Here is a 19,818-nt window from a genome sequence, read left to right as displayed (position 1 = left end):
CCCCCTTTTTTCCAAAAACCACACACACAAACTCACTCTCCTGCTGGTAATAGCTCATCCAAATTGACCGCTCTCCTTACAATGTGTATGATAATCAAGCTGGGCCATTTCCAGCATAAATCCAAGTTTAACCAGAACATCTGGGCGGGGGGTAGGAAAAAACAAAGGGAAATAGGCTACCTTGCATAATGACTTAGCCATTCCCAGTCGCTATTTAAGCCTAAATTAATAGTATCCAATTTGCAAATGAATTCCAATTCAGCAGTTTCTCACTGGAGTCTGGATTTGAAGTTTTTTTGTTTTAAGATAGCGACCTTCATGTCTGTAATTGCGTGACCAGAGAGATTGAAGTGTTCTCCGACTGGTTTATGAATGTTATAATTCTTGACATCTGATTTGTGTCCATTTATTCTTTTACATAGAGACTGTCCAGTTTGACCAATGTACATGGCAGAAGGGCATTGCTGGCACATGATGGCATATATCACATTGGTGGATGTGTAGGTGAACGAGCCTCTGATAGTGTGGCTGATGTTATTAGGCCCTGTGATGGTGTCCCCTGAATAGATATGTGGGCCCAACTTGATTATCATACACGTTGTAAGGAGAGTGATCACTTTAGATAAGCTATTACCAGCAGGAGAGTGGGGTGGGAGGAGGTATTGTTTCATGGTCTCTGTGTATATAATGTCTTCTGCAGTTTCCACAGTATGCATCCGATGAAGTGAGCTGTAGCTCACGAAAGCTTATGCTCAAATAAATTGGTTAGTCTCTAAGGTGCCACAAGTACTCCTTTTCTTAATTATGAGAGGTTTAATATAGATTGATTTCACTTTTCTTTAAAATATTTATACCTTTAATATCTCATCTCTGACATCCAGCTGTCACAACCTCAGTATGATGTTAGGTATGTGGTATTATCTTTGTCATGCCTATTTTAAATGCATCCCTTGGCTCATTATTTCTTGTTTGAATCATATATTTATTAGTTTGCATACTATAAATCCAGGCACAAAACTGCTCCATTTGAGTGTACCTGTTTCAAGCATATATCCTCATCCCAGTTGCTGCTGTGAGATGCTCAGTACTCCCTATCACCAGGAATACTGATTCCAGTTTGAAATTGGACTCTCAATCTTGCCTTCTCTGGGAACTGTTGGGGCTTTTGCTTTATATCTTTCCTTTGCATACTGTTTTGAAGATCTCATCTGCATCCTTTTATTTTGTGGAAATAAATAGGAATTCTTAAAAAATAAGCTACTGTTCTGCAGAGCCATATGGGATAGCTACATTTGGTAGCTGTTCCCACTCTCTCATTTCTTGGATCAGCAATTCATTTACACCTTCTGAGGAGGAAGTACTCTGCATCACGTCGCTCTTAAGTGTCAACACAGAGAGTCCAAAGGGAGTTCCATACCATCTCCCAGTAGCATGGTGGTGAGGAAGCTGTTTGATAGAACAATGGGAACCAATACATAACTTCATTTGTTTAACTCTTGAGCCACTGAAAAGCTAACCTGACCTTCAGATAGGAAAAACTTCCATTAAAAAGTTAAACCAGATTTTTTTAGGCATCTCACAACCACTCACTGCAAAGCAAAACGGCTGAATTATATGCAAGAGAAATTTGGTAAATTAGAGACAATTCCATTCTCTGCACTCTCTGTCCTGGGTGCCAGTTTTTTGATTCTCTCTCTCTGCTGCTCCTCTTCAAGGTATAGAATTTTGCCAGCTTTGGAGGTGTGAAGGGTTCTGAAATAAGAACCAGTGAAATTCAGAAAATAAAACTGGAATGAGTATGATGTATTGGAACTGTCAGGAATGGAAGCAGTGAGTGGACGCTCCACTATTACTAGAGGGTTAGGTAGCTGATGACAACACCAGTCCCTCGTCCTAAATACCTCACATAGACCCTGTTTACAGATGGCACAGCAGCAAATTGTAAGCTTTTTGGGGCAAGGACTTCCTTTTTGTTGTATTTGTTTATGGCGTAGCACAACAGGGTTCTAGTCCACAACTGGGGCTGTAAACACCACAAGTCACTTAAAAGAGAAAGGGTTAAAGGATCAGCTCCTTGGGAGTAAAAGATTAATGGAAGGGGGACAGGATGAGAGTTTTACCATGGAAAGAACAATTTTAGCAGAGAATAAGCTGAGCATGGATCTAACCAATGGGAGCCTCAGTGGGTTGAAATGGCTCCTATGGACCACAAATGGCCTTTTAGTCCCAGCTGCTGTAATCTGTGTACACACATGATGAAGGAGATGGGGTGCAGAGAAGGAACTCTGCCAATTATCTAAAACCAGTATGTTGTCTGACCACTAAATGGCTAACAAAAGGAAATATGTTTACACTTATAACATCTATCTTCAAGGATTGACTAGCATTCTTTCACCTATGGCAGAGCCCCTGAAAGGATCACCTTCTCTGTGTTGGGCCTCTTGGTCACTACTAGTCTTGGCCCCATCTCAGCTATAAATGTAAGGATAAGGTTATTTTTTTTATGTGACGAGTGAGTTTGGGTGCTCAACTTGAGACACTTTAAAAGGGGCTTGATTTTCAGAATTCAGGTGCTCAGTACTTTCTGAAAATCAGGTACATGTAAGTTGGGAACTCAAAATCACTATTCCCTTTAAAAAATATTTAGCCTCCTGTTTAGTTGAATGTGATGCCAAACATAAGTGCATAAATCCCCAAATCACTAAGCACTTTTGAAAAATGGCAACCATCAGATAGCAATTAATAAACAGAGGTAATCATCTCTTCATTATCCCTTAAACAGTTGTCAGACTATTTAATGATGTACTGTGTTGTGCCTGGAAAAGTATCTACTCTATACAGCCAGATGTACCCTTAATGAATTGTGTATTTGTATACCACCACATTGTTTGGAGAGAGGTTACAGCGGTAATTATTTAAACAAAAGGCTGATGGAGTTGCAGGGGGCACTAGCAAAGCAGGGAAGGATGAAAAGGAAAGCTGCCAAGCTGTTCCCCTTGGGGATGCTGTGGTTTCAGGCAGCTGTAAAATAAAACTTCACCTTTCTTAGCTGCATCAACCAGTTGCTCCTAGAGGGACCTTGCACACAAACATTGCAGCAATGTAACCTGCTGTTTATTCTGTGTATGTGCATGACTCTTCTCATCTCCCAGGAACTGCCAAGAACTGATAAGGTTCCTAAGAGGATTCTGCTAGAAGTGCTTTTAAAAACAATGCCTGTGGCTGCTGTTGTGAATGAAACCACCTGTTTGTCTTATACAATAAGACAACATGCAAGTGTACATACACACCCCCAGAATGGCTCTCATCTGGAATGTAGTGAAGAATCAGTATTTGGTCTTAACACATTTCACTATTGCATCTCAAGCAGGGAGTGGGGGGGGTCAGAGACTCTACAAACAGAATAATAATGAAGGAAGATCTTGATTCTCAAATTTTATTTCTGCTGTGAGCCCACAGACTTTAGAAATAAAAGTATATTAACCAAAAGGGCTGTTTTATTCATATATAATATTGACATGCTTGAAATGAGTGCCTCCTAGTGGCGACTGCTGGTTCTCAAAATAAATTTTTTTTTTTTACTTTCTCTCTAGTACATGTTTCAGAGTAACAGCCATGTTAGTTTCCACAGTATGCATCCGATGAAGTGAGCTGTAGCTCATGAAAGCTTATGCTCAAATAAATTGGTTAGTCCCTAAGGTGCCACAAGTACTCCTTTTCTTCTCCTTGTATAAGTAGGGGCATAGTGAGCAGATCGAGGGATGTGATTGTCCCCCTCTATTTGACATTGGTGAGGCCTCATCTGGAGTAGTGTGTCCAGTTTTGGGCCCCACACTGCAAGAAGGATGTGGATAAATTGGAGAGAGTCCAGCGAAGGGCAACAAAAATGATTAGGGGTCTGGAACACATGACTTTGAGGAGAGGCTGAGGGAACTGGGACTGTTTAGTCTGCAGAAGAGAAGAATGAGGGGGGATTTGATAGCTGCTTTCAACTACCTGAGAGGTGGTTCCAGAGAGGATGGTTCTAGACTATTCTCAGTGATAGAAGAAGACAGGACAAGGAGTAATGGTCTCAAGTTGCAGTGAGGGAGGTTTAGGTTGGATATTAGGAAAAACTTTTTCACTAGGAGGGTGGTGAAACACTGGAATGCGTTACCTAGGGAGGTGGTAGAATCTCCTTCCTTAGAAGTTTTTAAGGTCAGGCTTGACAAAGCCGTGGCTGGGATAATTTAATTGGGGATTGGTCCTGCTTTGAGCAGGGGGTTGGACTAGATGACCTCCTGAGGTCCCTTCCAACCCTGATATTCTATGATTCTCTAGTACATGAATCTCAGAACAGGCAGACAAGGGAGGAGGAGGAAGAAGAGAATGTGGCCTTTGCTAACTTGTCATCTTGATACCAGATGCTCTCACTGTGTTTTACACTTGCTGTTTTGTTTCTAGTCTAAATCATGCATTTATCAGCACCTTTACAAAATCACCCTTTTATTAGAAACTATTTCCATTTCCAACCTCTTCCAGCTGTATAGCAGGACAATCAAATACATTGAAGGAGGCTGAGTTTAGGCACAGGTCTTCCTTCTGTGACTCTCCTTCAGTAAACTCTGACAAGTCAGCCAACAGGTAAATAGATTTCTTTACACCAGCGATCAAACTATCTGTAGCGTTCAGCCGTGGAGAGTAATGCTTACAGCCTTGCAGAAGAGGTTTGTTTTTTAAAGATGTTCCATTGTCCTGACAACAAATTGGTGTCTAGCTACGGTATGGTAAAAACTGACTTGTTTTCCTTTGAATTACAGTGTACACCAGGCATAAATTCACTGTTACTAAGATTGATTCTTGTATATCCTAAAAATGGGCTGGGTTTGTCTGATGGAACGTCAGCCCGGGCTGGACTGAGCTCAGTGGTTGAGCGAGCAGTATGATACTAAACCCTGTTTATGTTAGTAGTACAAACCCCTACAGCTACAGTGTGCCTGAGCTATGTGGGAATAAGGCATTGTTTGCACAAGGAGTTCAGGCACCAATCTAAACAGTAATTTTAAAGGGGCAAGTGCAAGAAACTGTTTTATCAGAACATGAAGCCAACATAGAACAATTCTGCTGCTGGTCCAGTTTCCTCCAGCATAAATGTAAGGAGTTTTAGCTACAGGTTTCTTCAAGGTCCATAGGCCATATCCATCTCCCACCACTCATGGTAGTCTTCCTCTTTAAAAGGAGGAAGGATGGCCTTGTAATTAAGGCACTGGACTGAAAATCAGGAGAACTAAGTCCAATTTCTAGCTCTGCTAGAGGCTCCCTAAATGAACTGAGTAAGTTTATGGCTCACTTCTTGAACTGTAGTGGAAATGGGGTGTTAAGAGGATAAAGCTGTACCTACATGGGAGATGTCAGAGTCTACACAGGGCCTAAGAATAGCTATATACGTAGGACCAGACGCCAGCATATCAAGTTCAGCAAGCTACGTTTCGTGGTGAAAACAGGACTCACGCAGTTAAATGGCAGGAGAGTTGGATCAGGGATCCTCCACTACAGAGAACGTTTGCTATTCATCAGTCGATCTTTAAGGACATAGGAAGCTACTGAGGAGGAGTGGATGATGGAGGAAAAATCTTCCAGATGAATTTTAATATCTTTTCCTAAAAAGTTCAGTTTTGAAAGAAACCTGTCCTTTGGGAAGAGCCATGGGACATTAAAAAGATTAATGAAAGCCAAGCTGTGGCCAGAAAGGTTGCAGGGGGTGTGGGGAAGAACAGTCTTGCAGCAGTCACTCAGGAAGCCGATCAAGATCCCATCTGGAGGGGCAAGAGGCCAAGTCACAGAACAGATGGAAACGAAGCAACAGCTGGTGGAAACCCGCTTTCATGTGTAAAGTTTGCTCTTTGGAGAATTTTGCTCTCCAACTTTGAGGGCATCATTATGCTAATAGCTCCTCCCCCTACAACACTTGAGAGAGAGCCTGTGCACTCAGGAGCAGGCGTTCCCCAGCTCTCAGTGATGCTGGTTAATTAACAAGGGCACTTTCGACATTTAGAAGCTGCTGTCACAAAACCTTGGCATGGTTTTAGCAGCAGAGGCTCTTGTTTCTTCAACAGCAGAGGGGGTGGGATGAAAGAGAATTAATTTGGCCCCAAGTGGTTAAGCAGATGGGATGAAAACTGCAGAGCTCAGGACTTTGTTACATATACCTAAATTTGCCCTTTCTATTTTAAATAGTGCTGATGGAGAGAAAAGATTACAGGCTGTACAAGTTGGGTACATTAATGAAAACTAGAACCTCTCTCATTGCTTCACCAACCATGTTCTGGAGACCCATTCTCCTAGGGGGAGGTGGGGATTTCTCTTTTCAATATTGTCAGTCAATCCTGTGCTTTTGCTACACTGCACCAAACTCAGACCGAGGAAACAAAGACTGGCACTTTTCTTTGGAGTATGGTGGAGGAGGAATGCTAATTGTAATATTTCTAAACACTGAGAAGGCTGCAAGGTTGCAGAGAACAAGGCTTTCCAAGAACAATCAGATGACTGCTTTGAAATAAAGGTCAAAAAAGTGACTTGTCTCCTTTTCTTTAATAAAGGTATGAAGTGTTTCTCCCATTAAGACTTGAATTTCTCCCTGCTACTGGGATCCATTAATGCAATTTTGATTACAGAAAAAAAAGAGTGCTAAACTCTTGATTAAAATGAACATATTTTAAAACACTTCAAAATTAAAAAAACAATACTCATTTCTTTCCCCAGGCACCCATCCTGAGTCCAGTTTCATAATAGATGCTGGGGTACAAGACAATAAGTTAAAGAGTTCATTCCAATTTTGCAGAGTTCAAAAGTCTTCCTAATGTGTTGTCGTCTTTGATCCCTTCCCAAATTTGGCATCAAGTCCAAGACCTGCAGATAAATGAGAAAAAAATTCTAAGGGAAAGCCCAAGGCCTTCCTTAAATAAGTACAATCAGACCTCTCTATAGCTCCAGATCTAACTGATGCCGAATTACTTGAGAGACAGTGGGTACCTGTGAATTTTTTTTAAAGAGTCCAAAAAAGGTCTCCCAAATCAGTTGGATCTGTGACCATAGCAACGGCCTCAAAGATATCCCCATCCCTCCCACTTCCCCTCCCCAAAACACAGATCGTGCTTTTGTCAGCAAGCTTGTCCAAGAAAATCCATTGTCCAAAATCCTGTCAACCCATCCCCCCAGTCTATACTCCATCACTCTAATGGATAAGGAAAAGACTTTAAAAAAAAAAAAAAAGCCAGGCTTCCAGGACTTACCCATGAATACCAGGATAGTCCCCACCCACTGCATCATGCTGATTGGGTTGGCAAATAGAATGACGGATGCTAAAATGGTGAAGAATTTGCGGGTTGTGGTGATGATTGAACAAGTTAAGGGTCCAAAGTATACCACAGTCATGAAGATGAAACTCTGAGAGAGAGAGAGAGAGAGAGAGAGATTCAGTCTGTCTGAGAAGGCAAGATCTCCAACATGAAGATCCATCTTAAACATTTTAAGGGAATCTTTTGGCAAAGAACAAATCCCAACCACAACCTGAAGACGACTTACAAGAATTTGTACACAACCTAGACATTCTTGATCTGAAAATGCTGGTTGAACAGTGAGCTAGGAACAATCAGATATGGCAGGAAGACTAGACAACTTCATATTTCTGTCCCACAAGTAAACAATATCTGGGACATTCTATGAGCAGGTTGCACAGAGGAGCCAAGAGGCCAGTGAAGAAGCTTGGCAACATGTGACCTCCAGAAGAGGTAAGCGGAATGTCCGGGTTCCAGTAACACAGACACAGGTAACTAACCGCTTTCATGTTCTCTCCGCAGGTACCATTGCGGAGAGTGGACCAGATGATATGTCTGGGGCGAGAAAGCAGAAGGAGACTCCGCTGGTTGGAAGGCATGAGATGCGATGTCCTGAGGTTGGGGGTTCCACGACCACCACTCCCAAGAGGAGAAGGTGGGTGGTGGTGGTCGGGGACTCTCTCCTCCGGGGGACTGAGTCATCTATCTGCCGCCCTGACCGGGAAAACCGAGAAGTCTGCTGCTTGCCGGGGGCTAAGATTCGCGATGTGACGGAGAGACTGCCGAGACTCATCAAGCACTCGGATCGCTACCCCTTCCTGCTTCTCCACGTGGGCACCAATGATACTGCCAAGAATGACCTTGAGCAGATCACTGCGGACTACGTGGCTCTGGGAAGAAGGATAAAGGAGTTGGAGGCGCAAGTGGCGTTCTCGTCCATCCTCCCCGTGAAAGGAAAAGGCCTGGGTAGGGACCGTCGAATCGTGGAAGTCAACGAATGGCTACGCAGGTGGTGTCGGAGAGAAGGCTTTGGATTCTTTGACCATGGGATGGTGTTCCATGAAGGAGGAGTGCTGGGCAGAGACGGGCTCCATCTTACGAAGAGAGGGAAGAGCATCTTTGCCAGCAGGCTGGCTAACCTAGTGAGGAGGGCTTTAAACTAGGTTCACCGGGGGAAGGAGACCAAAGCCCTGAGGTAAGTGGGAAAGCGGGATACCAGGAGGAAGCACAGGCAGAAATGTCTGTGAGGGGAGGGCTCCTGCCTCATACTGGGAATGAGGGGCAATCAACAGGTTATCTCAAGTGCTTATATACGACTGCACAAAGCCTTGGAAACGAGCAGGGAGAACTGGAGGTCCTGGTGATGTCAAGGAACTATGATGTGATTGGAATCACAGAGACTTGGTGGGATAACTCACATGACTGGAGTACTGTCATGGATGGTTATAAACTGTTCAGGAAGGACAGGCAGGGCAGAAAAGGTGGGGGAGTAGCACTGTATGTAAGGGAGCAGTATGACTGCTCAGAGCTCCGGTACGAAACTGTAGAAAAACCTGAGTGTCTCTCGATTAAGTTTAGAAGTGTGTGCAACAAGAGTGATGTAGTGGTGGGAGTCTGCTATAGACCACCGGACCAGGGGGATGAGATAGATGAGGCTTTCTTCCGACAGCTCACGGAAGCTACTAGATCGCATGCCCTGATTCTCATGGGTGACTTTAATTTTCCTGATATCTGCTGGGAGAGCAATACAGCGGTGCATAGACAATCCAGGAAGTTTTTGGAAAGCGTAGGGGACAATTTCCTGGCGCAAGTGCTAGAGGAGCCAACTAGGGGGGGCGCTTTTCTTGACCTGCTGCTCACAAACCGGGTAGAATTAGTGGGGGAAGCAAAAGTGGATGGGAATCTGAGAGGCAGTGACCATGAGTTGGTTGAGTTCAGGATCCTGACGCAGGGAAGAAAGGTAAGCAGCAGGATACAGACCCTGGACTTCAGGAAAGCAGACTTCGACTCCCTCAGGGAACGGTTGGCCAGGATCCCTGGGGGACTAACTTGAAGGGGAAAGGAGTCCAGGAGAGCTGGCTGTATTTCAAGGAATCCCTGTTGAGGTTACAGGGACAAACCATCCCAATGAGTCGAAAGAATAGTAAATATGGCAGGCGACCAGCTTGGCTTAATAGTGAAGGATCTTAAACATAAAAAACATAAACATAAACAAGAAGCTTACAAGAAGTGGAAGGTTGGACATATGACCAGGGAAGAGTATAAAAATATTGCTTGGGCATGTAGGAATGAAATCAGGAGGGCCAAATCGCACCTGGAGCTGCAGCTAGCGAGAGATGTCAAGAGTAACAAGAAGGGTTTCTTCAGGTATGTTGGCAACAAGAAGAAACCCAAGGAAAGTGTGGGCCCCTTACTGAATGAGGGAGGCAACCTAGTGACAGAGCATGTGGAAAAAGTAATGTACTCAATGCTTTTTTTGCCTCTGTTTTCACTAACAAGGTCAGCTCCCAGACTGCTGCGCTGGGCATCACAAAATGGGGAATAGATGGCCAGCCCTCTGTGGAGATAGAGGTGGTTAGGGACTATTTAGAAAAGCTGGAGGTGCACAAGTCCATGGGGCCGGATGAGTTGCATCCGAGAGTGCTGAAGGAATTGGCAGCTGTGATTGCAGAGCCATTGGCCATAGTCTTTGAAAACTCGTGGCGAACGGGGGAAGTCCCGGATGACTGGAAAAAGGCTAATGTAGTGCCAATCTTTAAAAAAGGGAAGAAGGAGGATCCTGGGAACTACAGGCCAGTCAGCCTCACCTCAGTCCCTGGAAAAATCATGGAGCAGGTCCTCAAAGAATCAATCTTGAAGTACTTGCATGAGAGGAAAGTGATCAGGAACAGCCAGCATGGATTCACCAAGGGAAGGTCATGCCTGACTAATCTAATCGCCTTTTATGATGATATTACTGGTTCTGTGGATGAAGGGAAAGCAGTGGATGTATTGTTTCTTGACTTTAGCAAAGCTTTTGACACGGTCTCCCACAGTATTCTTGTCAGCAAGTTAAGGAAGTATGGGCTGGATGAATGCACTATAAGGTGGGTAGAAAGCTGGCTAGATTGTCGGGCTCAACGGGTAGTGATCAATGGCTCCATGTCTAGTTGGCAGCCAGTATCAAGTGGAGTGCCCCAAGGGTCGGTCCTGGGGCCGGTTTTGTTCAATATCTTCATAAATGATCTGGAGGATGGTGTGGATTGCACTCTCAGCAAATTTGCGGATGATACTAAACTGGGAGGAGTGGTAGATACGCTGGAGGGGAGGGATAGGATACAGAAGGACCTAGACAAATTGGAGGATTGGGCCAAAAGAAATCTGATGAGGTTCAATAAGGATAAGTGCAGGGTCCTGCACTTAGGATGGAAGAATCCAGTGCACCGCTACAGACTAGGGACTGAATGGCTAGGCAGCAGTTCTGCGGAAAAGGACCTAGGGGTGACGTGGACGAGAAGCTGGATATGAGTCAGCAGTGTGCCCTTGTTGCCAAGAAGGCCAATGGCATTTTGGGATGTATAAGTAGTGGAATAGCGAGCAGATCGAGGGACGTGATCGTTCCCCTCTATTCGACATTGGTGAGGCCTCATCTGGAGTACTGTGTCCAGTTTTGGACCCCACACTACAAGAAGGATGTGGATAAATTGGAGAGAGTCCAGCGAAGGGCAACAAAAATGATTAGGGGTCTAGAACACATGACTCATGAGGAGAGGCTGAGGGAGCTGGGATTGTTTAGCCTGCAGAAGAGAAGAATGAGGGGGGATTTGATAGCTGCTTTCAACTACCTGAAAGGGGGTTCCAAAGAGGATGGCTCTAGACTGTTCTCAATGGTAGCAGATGACAGAACGAGGAGTAATGGTCTCAAGTTGCAGTGGGGGAGGTTTAGATTGGATATTAGGAAAAACTTTTTCACTAAGAGGGTGGTGAAACACTGGAATGCGTTACCTAGGGAGGTGGTAGAATCTCCTTCCTTAGAGGTTTTTAAGGTCAGGCTTGACAAAGCCCTGGCTGGGATGATTTAACTGGGAATTTGTCCTGCTTCGAGCAGGGGGTTGGACTAGATGACCTTAAGGGGTCCCTTCCAACCCTGATATTCTATGATTCTATGTTCTTTGGTCATCAAGTGCCCGGGGTAAGGGAACCAGAAAGTTACTTACCTGACCCAGTGCACTTGTCAGGCCAAACAGCAGGATGTTGTAGAGGATGCTGGGGTAGCGTTCAGCAAAACTCAGGAATTCCCAGAGCTCTCCAGTGAACAAGATACCTGCAGAAAGTTTTAAGAGAGCAGGATGAACTCAAGCCAGAGACATCCTGGGCAGACAGGGCCAGAGCATTCATACTCCTAGCTCACATTCACTGATCAGACAACAGATACAGACAGCGAAGACTTATCTCCACCCAGAGAATACCAGTGGCAAAGAACTTTCAGTCATTGCACCATACCAGATAACTTGTTTTGGAAGAGAAAACAGCAAGTTTGCTACCCCCTCAGGATTTAAACAAGTAACATCCAGGAGTTAAGTTCACTTTGCTGCCTCAGTTTTGCAGCTCTATGCACAATTGCTGTCTTCCTGTACCCACTTTGCCTAAACTCATTGCATTTGCAGCCAGCATAAGGGGTGCCTGGAGATCAGTGAGAGGAATCAGATGCTACAGCAGGATGTAAGAATGTCATCTTAGCAAGGAACATGTCCTTCACATTCCAGATGTCATCTACACTTTTAAACTTGGCCTCAGCTATTAATGGAACAGATGAAACAAACATCACAGTCAGTGTTACTCTCATGACAAGACGACTGTACCTTGCACTATGTATCCCGATTCTCAAGACAGCCACCAACAATCTCACTCACACACACACACACACACACACACACACCTTAAATAGAAATAGATGTGATCCCAGTCTTTGCCAAAACAAGAGAGCCACCAAATTGTAGCCTAGGAAGCTACAATCTATGCTACTGAGCCAGCCTGAAAGCAGGAACGTTTCAGAAGTGAATGCAGTTTTGGTAATAGCGCTTTAGGAGAAGCAGTGTCCCCTGGTGGCAATTTAAGAAACGACAATAAAATCTCCACAGATTAGGTTTAAAACAAACAAAAAGCAGCTCTGCAAGACATACTAGGCCCTTTTTAGAACAAGAGATGAGGGTCCTGCCTAGAGGATCTTACAAATCAGTCTTCAGGCCAGGTCGCTAGGGCTTCCTCAGATGTTCCTTACCAGCCCCCAGGAACAAGGTGGACCATAGATTAACATTTAGCATCATGTGATTGGAACCAGTTTGGTAATGAGCTCTCATATGGTCCTGAGACACGCCTGTCAGTCCATCCAATGTCAGTGACAGCAGCTAAGAGGAGGGGGGGAAAAAAAAAGATTGAAAACCAGAAGAGAACTCTCTGCCACCTACTCCCTTCCTGGCACATGCATTTAATTACTCCTCAGGGCATTCTGTGCCTAAAAATTATGTGCATGGTATTTTAAAATTTTGCAAAATTCTGCATATTTTATTTGTCAAATAAATGAGGAGGCTCCAGCATGGCATTGGGGAGCACGGGCCACTGGCTACACTGAGGTGGGAGATCACTTTGCAGTCGTCCCCCCCTCCCCCAGGACATGGACTCAGCATTGAGGCTGCATCCAACCCTGACACAGCACAAGGACCAGCCCTGCCCCTCCGTGCCAGGTGCAGGCAGGCTCAGCAAAGCAGGATCCAAGTGGAGGGGGAGGGGGAAGGCTTAGTATGGGGGGATCCAGGTGTGGGTTGAGGGTTCTGTTTGGGGCGATCTGGGTGCAGGTGGCTCTGTGGGGAATCTGTGTGTGTGTGTGTGTGTGTGTGTGGTGGGGAGAAATCAGGATATACAGGGGGGTTCTGGGTGCAACGGTAATGGGACTCTGCAGGGGGGTCCAGGTGAAGGTGGTTGGGGCTCAGTGGGGGGGTCTGGGTGGGAGAGAGCTCGGCAGGGGGTCTGGAAGTGGGGAGCTCAGTCGGGGGGGTCCAGGTGCTGGGGGGTCCAGGTGCAACTGGTTGGGGCTCATTAGGGTGGGGAGCTGGCTGGTTCATTGGGGTGGTCCAGGTGCAGGGGGAGTGGGGGAGGTGTTGAGGCTCAGGAGAATCTAGACACACAAGAGCTTCCTGCAGCTGGGGGAGAAATCTGGGAGTGGATCTGACCTAGCCCCAGATGCCATGCAGGGGAAGAGGAAGTCCCATCCTCCCCAGCCCAGCCTTGAGTAGCAGCTGAGCCTGGTGCAGGGTAGGAGCCACCAGCCAGATCTTTTCCCACTCCCGCCCCCTGCCTCACAGTGATTTACCTCTCTGCCGGCTGCCCTGGGCACCCAAAACATACTGCTGGGGAGGGTTGTATGACTGCTCTTGTGGCTTCCCTTTACTTCCCTGCCAGAAAGTCATTTTTCTGTGGGGAAGCAAAGAAATCTACGAGGGACATAAATTCTGCATATGTACAGTGGTGCAGAATCCCCCCAGGAGTGGCATTTGAATTCTATAGGTTTCTTGCTTCCACCTGCTTATTTAAAAACAGTTCAGAGGGCATTCTGAGGAGGCGCCAGTGTTTCACCCCACATCACAATGTGATAGTGTGCAAGGATGTCCCTCTTTGCACCAGAGGGTACCCAAGCATTCCAACGCTGGCTTTGCCAATCCCTCATGGTGGGCAGATCCAGGCAGAAGCCTGTACCTTGTTTGTTTGTAATTGTTTTCTCCTCTTGTACCTTTCACCAAGACAAAACCTTGGAACTACTTATGCTTCAACAGCTCAGTACTTACCAGGAGGAGTTCTCCATAGCCAAAGATGTGGCTGTCCTCACCGTCACCTCCCCTTTTAGGTTTGTACATGAACAGAGCCACGCCTGTTACTATCAGCAGGACACACAGGTATTTGGCTAGTGGGTATTTCTTCCTCAGCACCGTCACCCCTAAGAGCATGACTGAAAAGAAAAGAGGATATGGTAAAGTGCTCCCAAAAACCCTCTACTAGGAATCTAATGACTCTGTGTCCAGTTCTGGATCTAATTGGGATGTGCACAGATCGTTTGTTATCCGCGCTACTTGGCGTGGAGCTATTGTGTGAGCAGCTGGACTGTTTCTGGGAATGCAATCCACAGACTGCTCATGGCATGAGAAACACACACAGCTCACCTGGAATGGGCTTACAGGACTTCCCAAGGACCTGTAAGAGAAAGAGTATCTTAACTAGCTGCATGCTACAGCCTTCCCCACACCAGGCAAGACGGCTACAGAAACACAGGAACTGCCATGTTGGATCAGACCCAGGGTCCATCTAGTTCAGTATCCGGTTTCTGATGGTGGTCAGCATCAGAAACCTCGCAGTAGGCAGATGGGGGATCAGCTACCCCCTCCCCAGTGCAGGTTTCTGACACTGGCTTAAACCCTGAAACATGAGGATTTTTCCTTCTCCCAGATTGTTTTTTAAGCATTTCCTGTTATCCATGTGGATGGCTAGTCCCTATCCTTAGAATCACTGGTTTCAGAGTAACAGCCATGTTAGTCTGTATTCGCAAAAAGAAAAGGAGTACTTGTGGCACCTTAGAGACTAACCAATTTATTTGAGCATAAGCTTTCGTGAGCTACAGCTCACTTCATTGGAATCACTAACTCCACCACCACTTGGCCTTGTAGGGATAGAGTAAAAAGAAAAGCAATAGAACACCGTCCTCCTCATTGCCACTCTTGCAGGGCAACAAGAGTTAAAACTGCAGCATCCTCCACGGTCAATGTTTTTTAGTGACTTACTCTTTAATTAGAACGATTTCCTATCACAGTGCATTGATGGATCATGTAAGCATCCTCCATACCAAGAGTGCAGAATTAGAATTTGGAATAGTCCTCAATAGGGAAAGGGCAAATCTGTAAAAGGGAATTTTTACAACGCAACCTTCTCCCTAACGCTCGTCCTCCTGCCTTTCTTCACCTGGGTTGGATAGTTGACGAACTGCAGAGCTGAGTTGCTGGAAACCATAGCACCCAGATAGGAGAGTGAGCAAGCTGCATACAACCAGTTCTGGGTCCGATCAACCCTGACGGCGTCAAAAAACTGGATCACTGTGGAGAAGACAAAATGTACTAGAAACACACACAAGCTGATGTGACTGGACATTGGCATCATAAGGTTATTTTATAATGCCATCGAGATACAAAAGCCACAAAGTATCTACAGCAGAGGGGAGACGGAGATCTGGAGAGTTTAAGACCACTCCATCTTTTCCGCTCATATGCTCTCTGAGGCAAAGGAGGTATACTGAATTCCTGAAACCCGCTGGGGCAGAAGGAAGATGGAAAAAACCAAGGGAATATGTATAGAACCTCTTACAGGAGAGGAAAGCTTGGACATCCTAGTGGTCTATTCTGACCCTTCCCAACAATAAAACCACACTGAATGAAAAAAAATTTAGAATCTGGTTTTATGCAGTGTCTTTCATTTATAAAATTCTTTATTAAATCAAGTTAGCCAGTACTAGTGCAATGTTTCTGCAAACAAATGGAAAAGCCACTGTGTGCTCAGCAAAAGCTCACAGTCCCTTGGAAGTTGTGACTTCGGCAACTGTTGATATTGGGAGTGTAACCTGGACTACAGGTAACCACTAGGTGGGCCCCCTGACTCTGGAAGAGAGTCCCTTCCCAGCCCAGAGGAGAAGAAAGTGGGACGGGAGTCAGGGTCAAAGAAGTCCCAGTGCGGAAAAGCAAGGGGTGACATACCGGTTGTTCTGGAACACTTACCTAACCTCGCAAAGACGGCATTGATCACGCATTGAATGAAGACCAAGGACAAAGCGTATTTGAACTTTTCCTGCTTGGCACCTTCTCCATATTTACCTCTAGTTCTGTGGGAACAAACAAACGAAGCAGGAGATTGAGGAGGGTGAGAGATACAGCGAGTGAGACTACAGCATAAGGCATGGCACACATTTACTCAGGCTTTCTTCCCAGGTGACTCAGCCCAACAGCTACCAACCTTTTTACACAAAGGTGTAGCAAACGGTGCCCTCAGTTTTACCTGCCAGTCCCCCCACCTTCCACTCAGCTGTGCTTGCTCTCAGCCTGCAGTGGACTGAGGCTTCTCCAAACCCTAGTCACACAGCTGGGAAAGAAACTCCAGCCCAACATCAGATCCTAAGATGTCCTCTCTTCTGGGCATCCTACCAGAAAGCAAGAAATGTCCAGGTTCTGCCATTGTGGAGAAAGCGGCGGAGGTCCCCAGACTAGGAGAGGAGACTTCCCAATGGAAGGGTGCAACTTACATGTCCTCATGTAAGACCCAAATACCTTGGAATAGGAATCACTTACATGCTCTGCTGTAAACAGTCCAGGCTGGGAGGGGCTCTTACATTCTCTGTTGCAAGATGCAGGCCGAGGGGCTCCCCAGTGCCTGGGCAGAAGAGGCACTAGGCAGGGGTCACTCACATGCTCTCCTGCAGGGAGCCGGGGGGGGGGGGGGGGGTCACTCACATGCTCTCCTGCAGGGAGCCGGGGGGGGGGGGGGGTCACTCACATGCTCTCCTGCAGGGAGCCGGGGGGGGGGGGGGGTCACTCACATGCTCTCCTGCAGGGAGCCGGGGGGGGGGGGGTCACTCACATGCTCTCCTGCAGGGAGCCGGGGGGGGGGGGGGGTCACTCACATGCTCTCCTGGGGCCCGTTTTGTTCAATATCTTCATAAATGATCTGGAGGATGGTGTGGATTGCACTCTCAGCAAATTTGCGGATGATACTAAACTGGGAGGAGTGGTAGATACGCTGGAGGGCAGGGATAGGATCCAGAGGGACCTAGACAAATTGGAGGATTGGGCCAAAAGAAATCTGATGAGGTTCAATAAGGATAAGTGCAGGGTCCTGCACTTAGGACGGAAGAACCCAATGCACCGCTACAGACTAGGGACCGAATGGCTAGGCAGCAGTTCTGCGGAAAAGGACCTAGGGGTGACAGTGGACGAGAAGCTGGATATGAGTCAGCAGTGTGCCCTTGTTGCCAAGAAGGCCAATGGCATTTTGGGATGTATAAGTAGGGGCATAGCGAGCAGATCGAGGGACGTGATCGTCCCCCTCTATTCGACATTGGTGAGGCCTCATCTGGAGTACTGTGTCCAGTTTTGGGCCCCACACTACAAGAAGGATGTGGATAAATTGGAGAGAGTCCAGCGAAGGGCAACAAAAATGATTAGGGGTGTGGAACACATGACTTATGAGGAGAGGCTGAGGGAACTGGGATTGTTTAGTCTGCGGAAGAGAAGAATGAGGGGGGATTTGATAGCTGCTTTCAACTACCTGAAAGGGGGTTCCAAAGAGGATGGTTCTAGACTATTCTCAGTGGTGGAAGAGGTCAGGACAAGGAGTAATGGTCTCAAGTTGCAGTGGGGGAGGTTTAGGTTGGATATTAGGAAAAACTTTTTCACTAGGAGGGTGGTGAAACACTGGAATGCGTTACCTAGGGAGGTGGTGGAATCTCCTTACTCAGAAGTTTTTAAGGTCAGGCTTGACAAAGCCCTGGCTGGGATGATTTAATTGGGGATTGGTCCTGCTTTGAGCAGGGGGTTGGACTAGATGACCTTCAGGGGTCCCTTCCAACCCTGATATTCTATGATTCTCCTGCAGGGAGCCCGGGGGGGGGTGGTGGTGTCACTCACATGCTCTCCTGCAGGATGCGGGGGGGGGGGGGGTCACTCACATGCTCTCCTGCAGGATGCCGGGGGGGCCCGGGGGGGTCACTCACATGCTCTCCTGCAGGATGCCGGGCGGGGGTGAGCCGGGGGGGGGCCTGGGGGGTCACTCACATGCTCTCCTGCAGGATGCCGGGGGGGGAAGCCGGGGGGGGGTCACTCACATGCTCTCCTGCAGGATGCCGGGGGGGGGGAGCCGGGGGGGGGTCACTCTCATGCTCTCCTGCAGGATGCCGGGGGGGGGGGGAGCCGGGGGGGGTCACTCTCATGCTCTCCTGCAGGATGCCGGGGGGGCCCGGGGGGGTCACTCACATGCTCTCCTGCAGGATGCCGGGCGGGGGTGAGCCGGGGGGGGAGCCGGGGGGGGTCACTCTCATGGTCTCCTGCAGGATGCCGGGGGGGGAGCCGGGGGGGGTCACTCTCATGCTCTCCTGCAGGATGCCGGGGGGGGGGGAGCCGGGGGGGGTCACTCTCATGCTCTCCTGCAGGATGCCGGGGGGGGTCACTCTCATGCTCTCCTGCAGGATGCCGGGGGGGGGGGGTGAGCCGGGGGGGGTCACTCACATGCCCTCCTGCAGGATGCTGGGGGGGTCGAGCCGGGGGGGGGGGTCACTCACATGCTCTCCTGCAGGATGCCGGGGGGGTGGGGGGTGAGCCGGGGGGGGGTCACTCACATGCTCTCCTGCAGGATGCCGGGGGGGTGGGGGGTGAGCCGGGGGGGGGTCACTCACATGCTCTCCTGCAGGATGCCGGGGGGGGTGAGCCGGGGGGGGTCACTCACATGCTCTCCTGCAGGATGCCGGGGGGGGGGTGAGCCGGGGGGGGGTCACTCACATGCTCTCCTGCAGGATGCCGGGGGGGGGGGAGCCGGGGGGGGTCACTCACATGCTCTCCTGCAGGATGCCGGGCGGGGGAGCCGGGGGGGGTCACTCACATGCTCTCCTGCAGGATGCCCGGGGGGGGGGGAGCCGGGGGGGTCACTCTCATGCTCTCCTGCAGGATGCTGGGGGGGGGGGGTGAGCCGGGGGGGGTCACTCACATGCTCTCCTGCAGGATGCCGGGGGGGGGTCGAGCCGGGGGGGGGTCACTCACATGCTCTCCTGCAGGATGCCGGGGGGGGGGGGTGAGCCGGGGGGGCCCGGGGGGGTCACTCACATGCTCTCCTGCAGGATGCCGGGGGGGGGTGAGCCGGGGGGGCCCGAGCCGGGGGGGCCCGGGGGGGTCACTCACATGCTCTCCTGCAGGATGCCGTAGTAGAAGTAGCAGACGAAGACGCCCAGGAAGCAGACCGGCAGGCGGAGCCGCTCGGGCAGCAGGGGGCCGGGGCCGCTCCCGCTCGCTCCCATGGCGGCGGCGCGGGGCCCGCTCAGGGCAGGCGGCACCTCCAGGCGCACATCGCGGAGCGGAGCCGGGCGCAGCGGCGGCGCAGGGGGCCTCATAAAAGCTGCTCGGGACAGCCAGTCTGCCGGGACCCGCCCGCGGCCGGCTGGGGCTGCCCGCAGCGTTGCCGGCCCGGGCGAGGCAGGGAGAGCGGGAGAGGAAGGGGCGGTGGTCCCGGCTGCCGGGCCGAGAGGGCGCTGCTGGCCCACACGGGGCTAATCCGCCCGTCGCTGCCTGCTGTTCCCCGCAGCCGAGCCCCAGTACAGCAGCTTTTTGATCAGGCAGCGCCTAGTTCCCTAAAGCCCGGGGGCCCTTCCATAGCTCGGGGGCGCTGTGGTGACGTATTCTCATGTGGAGCTCACGGATTGGCCCCCCCGGCTCGAAGGCGGAACCAG

The 19,818-nt window shown here is 48.7% G+C and overlaps 1 protein-coding gene across 1 annotated transcript; it reads right to left on the bottom strand.

Annotated features, from left to right (window-relative positions):
• Positions 1-6,551: 6,551 nt before the first annotated feature.
• On the bottom strand, positions 6,552-19,497 carry SLC35B1 (solute carrier family 35 member B1). The gene is made up of 9 exons (XM_077806190.1): positions 19,274-19,497; positions 16,109-16,212; positions 15,303-15,433; positions 14,510-14,540; positions 14,138-14,298; positions 12,577-12,703; positions 11,513-11,619; positions 7,272-7,425; positions 6,552-6,888 (listed from the first exon to the last, which is right to left on the bottom strand). The coding sequence occupies exons 1-9, from the start codon at positions 19,480-19,482 to the stop codon at positions 6,836-6,838; spliced, it is 1,077 nt and encodes a 358-aa protein (XP_077662316.1). The 5' UTR covers positions 19,483-19,497; the 3' UTR covers positions 6,552-6,835.
• Positions 19,498-19,818: the final 321 nt, after the last annotated feature.

Source organism: Eretmochelys imbricata, chromosome 27 (genome assembly GCF_965152235.1).
Source record: "Eretmochelys imbricata isolate rEreImb1 chromosome 27, rEreImb1.hap1, whole genome shotgun sequence".
Lineage (NCBI taxonomy): Eukaryota > Metazoa > Chordata > Testudines > Cheloniidae > Eretmochelys > Eretmochelys imbricata.
The sequence above is the reverse complement of the archived record's forward strand: the minus strand, read 5'-3'. Positions and strand labels throughout refer to the sequence as shown.